This window comes from Coturnix japonica, chromosome 3 (assembly GCF_001577835.2).
Source record: "Coturnix japonica isolate 7356 chromosome 3, Coturnix japonica 2.1, whole genome shotgun sequence".
Lineage (NCBI taxonomy): Eukaryota > Metazoa > Chordata > Aves > Galliformes > Phasianidae > Coturnix > Coturnix japonica.
In genome coordinates, this window is record NC_029518.1 from 95055141 (window position 1) to 95063000 (window position 7860).

Below are 7860 nucleotides of genomic sequence, written 5' to 3' on the forward strand. Positions count from 1 at the left end.
TTGAAGATTTGAGAGCTAATTCCTTATGTCACTCCTGCACCTCAGCATAATCACTGCGAGAGTCAATCCCTGCCGCATCCTCTGGTTTCTTTTCACCTTCTGTATTTTAAGTAAAATCCTCAAAAGCAGACAGAGCTAAACTCTGCTTTTCTGGATCCATGGATTGTTGCCAAATATAATGTTAGTCTCCTTTCCTACTTGCCTTTCTGGGTCACAGATAAAAGCCTCAAAACTAAACTGGTCATCTCCGTCAGAGGAGGAATTTCCTTGAGAGAAATCTAAGCCCTCTAAGATCTGGTGCTTTTTGGCAAAACCTTTGAGAACAAGCAAAGAAAGCAAGGACATTCTACATCTCATGCAATAGGGCGCAGCCAGTAGCACTTGTGTGTACAGCAATCAACCACGTATCTTGTATGATTTTCCTATCACTGCTTAAAAAGTAGAAAACCAGCCTTGAAGAGCTACAGTAGAAGCTTTCCCTTCAGAAAGCTGCTCGCCTCGCTGATGGAAAGGTCACCTGGATCCATACAGCTGACAGGTGGGTGAGCTTCTGTTGGCTTGGAATTTCTTTCTGAGATCCCAGGCTCCTTGCACTGCTCTGAGTGATTTTTTTTTATCACCTTAACTCCCTGTAAGACCGTGGTTCAAATGCTAGCAAGAAAGCTGAGTAGTACGGTTATAAAAACAAGTTTATGTTATAGGTTTAAGATAAGAAATTAGATAGCTTTCACATCATTAAGCACCAAATCTGCTGCATAAACACACTCTAACTCACTGCAAGGCTTCATTTAAAAGACAGAGAAGCAGCACATGCCTCAGCCCTTGAGGTGGAGGAGATGACTTTTCTGGTTTGCACCTGAGATCTTGCAGCCTCTGGAAACACAACCGAGCAGACAGCTGATGGAGCCACAGCACTCTGCAGGAAAGGTGGGTCCCAGAGAAATATCAGAGTTCCTAGAGCAGTGTCTGTAATGTCTTTTCTAAAGGCATAGAATCAGAAGTAAGATTTAGGTTTTCAGGAAGTTCTTGCCTGGCTTTCTCTCTTCCGTACTGCTGCATTCTGTACAGGTGGTTTGGACTGTGTGGGACTGATACTTGTTCAGCTTCACCTGATGGAGATACGCCTTGAAGCCCCACATCCTACCCCTGCCTCTTTGACTTTGCTGGTGCCCCTGCAATCACTCACCTGCAGCAAGGGATCAATGGGATTTCCTTCACAGCTTTGTAGGCTCCATCCTCTCTTTTACCTAGAGAATGTTTTTACCTAGAGATTACCTTTTCACCCTCGTATCCATTCAGGCCACCAGCTTGTCCAGCACCAGGCTTACAATGGCTGACCAGCTGTTTTTGTTTGGTTTTTGTTCTGCCCAAATAAGCTGATGTCTGTAAGAATTTCCATTACCAAAACAAACTCACCCATCATTGAGAAGACTCTGCACATTGCCACCAGCCTCAGCTGCAGCAGTTCCACCAATGCAGGCCGCCCTGTCAGATTCTCTTGGCAGCTTTTAGCTCTGCTGTACCTTTAATATCATATTTTGTGGGCAGACGATTGATGACGGCGGCTAAATTTCCAAATAGGCAATAAAAAAGAGATTATGTTATTCCAGAGGCAGCAGCTCCAATTCCATAATCTCATCACTCAATTCCTTCTCACAGTTAAGTGGCACTGAAAGCCCGATAAACCGCTTAATGTGACCGTGCTTTAATTTTATGGCTAGCAATCTTGGATTACTGTGTTGTTCTGGTGCTGCAATCCACGCTACATAAACCTGTGCCATGTTCTGAATTTCACTGTTTCCTCTCTTGCTACAAAGGCAGTAGAACCTTTTTCTGGCACAGCAGTGCCTCACCTGCTGCTGAGCAGCATTCACACAGCATCAAGGCTTTCCTTTCTTCCCACTTTCTGCCCGGTAAGAAGGCTGGGTCATCAAAGGGACATTCCATTCCACACCATGCCACGCTCAACAATAAAAGCTGGGGGAAAAGAATGAAGGTGGGAGAATGTTTGGCATTATATGGAGTTCAATTTCCCACGTACTCATTAAGCACAATGACACTCTGCTTGCCCCCAAAGCTGCTGGAGATCTGCCCACTGATGGGAAGTACTGAATTAACTCCTTGTTCTGCTTTGCTTGCACACACAGCAATGCTCTGCTAACTTTTTCAACTGTTTCTGTCTCAACTCACGAGTCTCTCCTCAGTTTGTCTCTCCTCAGTTTTACCCTTCTGACTGTCTGCCAGTTTGGACCAACTGACCCCTCGACACCTCCACATGTGACAGTCACTTCCCCAAAGTCACACTGCAAGTAAATGTGGGCACAGGCGGGACAGAATGTCTCACCTCCATGCGGTAAAGACCTTCTACATGACCCTACGTTGGCCTAACTCCCTACATCTGAACCTTACAGCCTCATCTGACTCCAGTGCAAAACCAGCTGCATTCTGCTGGATGCAGCATCTTCCCCCTTCTGAATAAGAATGCGATATTTCAGGATCTGACAGAAGTGAGAAAGTGAGGATGAACACCGTGTTTTCACAGATGTCTAAGTTTACTATTATCTAAAAACATTTACGATTATCTAAAAACACCAACATACTAAAGAGTAGGATCACAGCTTCAGCTCTGCAGCTTGTAAGAACTTCTATCTCCAATCACTGATACAAATAACTGGCATACAATGCAAGAGGCATATTATAAAACACGGCTCAGTATAAAATCAAAAAGCTAAGGTTTCCAAGGACCAAATAAATAACTTACAGCGACGGTGAGCAATGACAGAAATCCAACAGAGGTTTGAGACAGACCTTCATTTAGAATTTGCAGTCCTCAGCTGTAAGTTCAGGAGTCTCCTACGGTAAGACAGGCACTACGAAATCAATGTCCAAAGTTACATTTTACTGCTGGGCTGCTCAGAAGGACTGCTGCCATCCAAAGCCTTGGAGGAGCAATCTCGGAGAACTTCCAAGGAGCTGGTGATATCCAGGCTTTCAGAAGCAGCATGTCTGCAGCCTTCTGTGGAACTGATGATGTCCAAAGTCTTGGAGGATCGGGCACTGTAGCCTTTCATACTGGCATCTCTCACAACCACCTCCTGCATGGGCGTAAACGTCAATGGGACAAAGCCCTCGCTGTCTGCTGTGAGAACGATCCAAGATGAACCTGTGGAGATAGACAAGCACCTGTTCATAACCGCCCCTGTAATTAGGTATATTGATAGTATACAAAACCCATTTCGTCTCAAATGGAATGTTCAACACTTCTGTATGCTTACAGCTTTTGTAGCGCTAAAAGGGATGGGGAGATGCAGGTTGTGTAATCTCAAAACCAGAGGACTGATAGCAACCATGCAGAATTCAGCTTCCTGAATTCCTTGCCTGTGTTTCAAGTGTTTATTTGATTGGATCATTACAACGTACCATGCTGCATCTCCACCAGAGAGAGGCTGAAGATCTGCTGGACTACGCTTAGACAAAGTTTACCCTCACAAAGAAGAACAGATCGCCTCTCATCTGAATCATTTCTGGAAAGCTGCTTCTGCAAAGGCAAGAAAGACTCATAGATACAGCAATCTATTATTTGAGCAGAGATATTAAAGTAACGTCCATCAGAACCCAATCAGAAGTCTGTGAAGCAGCAAGTTCTCTCCCTCCCCCCCCTCCCTGATCCTCATCTTATGAAAAGGTAAGAACTCCCGTGCACAAACAGGGATGAGGCTGGTGAACCTGCACATAGCAGGGGGTTGAAACTACACGATGATTGTGGTCCTTTTCAATGCAGGCCATTCTATGATTCCATCCAACGAGGAACAGGCCAACAAATCAGCAGTACTTGTCTTTCTCACCTGTGATCACCACTGCTCTAAGCCTGAGATGCCAGCAAAGAATATCCCCCCCACGGCACAAAGCAAAGCAATTCTAAAAACAACAGAAACAAAGTGAACCCTGACTCCTCTTCCATGTCATGCACAGAGCTACCCATCCACCAGGAAGACATATGGTTTAACTTTACACCAATGATGTCCTGTCCTTTTTGCATATAATCCCACAGGAGCTTTAGTCCCGTTCTTTACAAAGACCACATATCCATACACAGATATTGCCACTAATGCTTCCAGCGTTAGAGTTACCTGATAGGTGATGTTAATAAAAGGAGGTTCCTGAGAAGATGGGTACATTGGAAGATTTCTCTTCCCCGCTTTTAGCAGCTCGGTTAATTCACAGACATGATGCTGTAGTTGAGTAAAGTTACCAGACAGTTTTTCTACATTTTTTGAAAAGTAACTTGCTTCCTTTTCACTTAATAGATTATTTTTGTAAGAATTTGGTATTTTGGAAGCTGTCTCTATCTGTCTTTTTGGAGACGTTGGCTTGTTAGAGAATGCCAGCGACGTGGACAGTGATGAAGACTGATTAAGCGGTTCAGCATTGAGAGACTCGACAGCCAGAGGAAAATTCAAGGACACCTTCTTTTCTTTGAGGTCACTTGTGTTCAACAAACAGCTTTGCTCATAACCAGGACTCTTAATTTCTTCAATAAGTTTTCTTCTGCTGGTAGGAGACTGGAGGGCAGCACGATCTGGTATCAGGAGTCCGCGACTGAGAGGGTGAACATCCATAGAGACATCGTGGGGTATGTTTGAAAGGTTCAAACTCCCATTGACTGACGCACAGCTCCCATTAACTGATGCAGATGTTGAAGGAGCTGCTTCAAATATCAGCTCCTTTATCATCAACCTGATCATATACTTGTCTGATTTTGAAGATGGAAGAAAAGCGGGATCGGTGAATTTCTGTTTCCCAACCATTATCAGTAACAATTTATTGGTCAAGAAGCACAAACCTTTGGGTTTTTCATTTTTCTCTAGCTGAATTTGTTGAATATTCGGCAAATTGGACGAAGTCAGCGAATAGACTAAAATAACGTTACAGGTATTTGAGGCGACCGATACGGTTTGAGTTTTGAGGTCAAAAGCCATTATGTCAGGAACCAGAATGCCCGGGATGCTGACTTTTTTGGTAGAGGTCACCTTTTTTTCAAACGTCACCAAAATGAGATGTGAAGAATCTTGGCCGCTTCCCGTTAAATAGTCCTTGGGCCTCAGATGAAGCAGAGGGCTGGAATCAGCACCCGGCTTGTTAGAGAGTATGTGGGTCAGATCCACGGGAGATGTAACCGCAGACATGGGCTTCTCAGCATCCAGCACCTTCTTCCCCCCATCCATGGAATACTCTTCCTCACCACATAAGCTGGACTGCGAGGGAAAGGATTCCGTTTCAATGCTAGCTGGGACTTCAAAAGCCACACCGGCATTTAAGCCACAGATCTTGTCCAGAGGAAGCTCAGTAGTGACAGCAATCTGAAAATTCAAAGTAGCTTCTACAGCACAGATGTATCCTCCCACATCAAAGATTGGGCAAAAAGTACAAGCATTGAGAGTCTTCTGAGTGTCATCCCAAATATAAGAATGAAGGGCACTGCCTACACCAACCACTAAGCGATTGCCTTCCTTAGTCCAACAAGCACAATGGATGAGACCGCTGCCTTTAATATCTGCTTTAATTCTACAGTTGTTGAGATGAACAGAGTGCAGGACCGAGGCATCCCGCGTCGTCAGCACGGCCAAGATCTCCTTATTTGGATGCCACACGCAACCTTGGGGGAGCACTGGAAACGACTCACTGATGTCACAGATCTGAGAAACCAAGAGCTTATTTCTGTCTGCAGCGTTAAAGCAGAGCTGCCAAACAGTGATATGCTTTTTGTGTTGAACAGCAAGCAGGGCTGGGGCATCAGGGGGACCCGGGCCCCAGTAGAGTCCATGGACGTGTTCAAACTGACCAATGACGCTCGAGTCACCAAATTTTGGCTCTCCATTCTGAAGGTGTAAGGAAGTTAATATGACCTGTTTCCCATCAGTCCAGGCAATCCCATGCACGGGGTGAATTGTTTGGTGTAAGGCATTAAGGCCTGTTCTCAGAAGCTTTGCCTTTCCAAGCTCCATGTCTTTTTGATACGAGACATCTAAACAAATTAAAGAATAAAAATGATTGCTTCTTTCAGCCAAGTCAATACGCACAATACTCATCTATGCTTAATCCACAACCCTACTTTTGTTATGGTTTTAATGTCTCCACAGTGAAATGCAATTTTAAAAGAAAGAGGTTATGGTATTTATATAGGTCCAGGCTGCTTCACTTTCATCACAAAAACAGTTTGCTCCTTCTAACTGATGGGTTGCTGCTTCTCAGAATATTTTCTAACAACTTCTAGCATTCCACATGTTCAAAATATTGCCCCTCGTTCTCAGCTTCATCAACCATTTGTGATCACATAAAGTAATCCCTTACAAGTATAACAGAGCATTAACGTATTATTTATAAATCTGACCCTGCATTAAGTGGGTAAGTAAGAGGCACTTGCCTAGTTATTTCAAAAACCTCCATAAAAGAGCAAGTGTAATTGTGAAGGAAGATAGTATCAAAGCAGATTTCTCTGAGGAAATATATGACAAAGAACTTAAAATATAACTTTACGAGAGGTGCCATACAGCAGGGAGATAATTACCCCATTACCCCTGAGCAAGCAATATCTCCACTGGCGTTTTGTGCCCAGTTCTGAGCTTCACAGTCCAATGTCAATGGAAAGGCTTTGTAGAGATCAAGGACCAGAGAAGGGTAAGAAATGGGTTCAGCTAGTTTGGAGAAGACCGCGAGACTAAACTTGCAAACACAAGCCAGGTTGTTGGTGAGAGAGCACTTATCAATTTTCTCCAAGTCCACTGTGCAAGGTAATAATCAGCTTAGTGTTAACAAAGGAGATTTAGGTCAGCTATGAAGGAAAAACTAAAAATGACAGCTCAGCACAGAAGCAGGTTACCTTGGAGAGAAGGTGCTCCGTGAATTTGATAATCCTGAAGAGCTACTAGGTAAATGTCTGTCAAGGACAAGTCCAAGTGGGCAAGTCTGGTGCTGGGTGGATGATAATCTACTTGATGATTTACTTGGTGACTATCTGATGATCTTAGAGGTCTTTTCCACCTTTAATGATTGTGAGATTCTAAGTATGCTGGATGTTTCCTCATGGTAAAAGAACAGCTGGAGGACCTGGGCTGTACCTCACCACCAACCTGGCTCTCCTCTAAGCTCCAACCACTGACCTCAATCAGAAACACCAAAGTTGATCACTGTAAGTAACATGAACAACCCCCTGCGGGCAGTACTTACTTAGGGAAAGGAGATGACAACTCCCCTCATGGGATACATCGAGACACTGAGCCTTGTGGCCATCTGGGCTCCTTCCTCCACCACGACAGAGGCTTCACAGCAGACCTGGGAAAGGAAAACGAGGCACAAGGGCCGGCGTGTTCACACTGTACCACACCCCCAGCCCACCACAAGGGCTCATACAACCCTTGGGACGCCGATTAGGCCGGGTCTCCCTGCAACCACCCGGCCTTCAGCTCTTACCCCAGCAGCCTCCAATCGCCCATAAGTCGTTGTGAGGAGCGCAGTTGTGTTGCGAGGCGGGGCTGTAAACGCGCTAAGAAAGAACACCAAAACGCGCCCGCCCGCCCCACAGCCCCAACGCCCCGCCAATCCTGCTCGGGCCCGCCCGCACCGATTTTCCCCCGTCTCCCTCAGCGATCCACTCGCCACAACCGGCAGCCTCACCCGCTCTGCGGCTCATACCGGCTCCGGTGAGGCGGTACCGGCGGTAAATCACGCCGTACCCGGTGTAGGACACCTTCAACCCCAGCTCGGTCCCGCCCTCCCACCGGCCCCGCCTGAGCCCCGTGACGCAGCGGGCGGCGCCTCCACAGGGAGGGCGCCTCCACAGGCAGCGGGGCGGGCTGTGAC

At 45.8% G+C, this 7860-nt stretch overlaps 1 protein-coding gene across 3 annotated transcripts; it reads right to left on the reverse strand.

Moving 5' to 3' along the window:
* Nucleotides 1-2530: 2530 nt before the first annotated feature.
* Nucleotides 2531-7808, reverse strand: LOC107312272 (WD repeat and coiled-coil-containing protein). Of its 3 annotated transcripts, none has more exons than XM_015859552.2 (5): nucleotides 7693-7808; nucleotides 7228-7332; nucleotides 4131-6025; nucleotides 3421-3538; nucleotides 2531-3163 (listed from the first exon to the last, which is right to left on the reverse strand). In XM_015859552.2, the coding sequence occupies exons 3-5, from the start codon at nucleotides 6003-6005 to the stop codon at nucleotides 2892-2894; spliced, it is 2265 nt and encodes a 754-aa protein (XP_015715038.1). In that variant the 5' UTR covers nucleotides 6006-6025; nucleotides 7228-7332; nucleotides 7693-7808; the 3' UTR covers nucleotides 2531-2891. The 3 variants fall into 3 exon arrangements, with proteins under 3 accessions (XP_015715038.1, XP_015715036.1, XP_015715037.1); XM_015859550.2 differs by having other exon boundaries at nucleotides 7675-7800; XM_015859551.2 differs by lacking the exon at nucleotides 7693-7808 and adding an exon at nucleotides 7471-7563.
* Nucleotides 7809-7860: the final 52 nt, after the last annotated feature.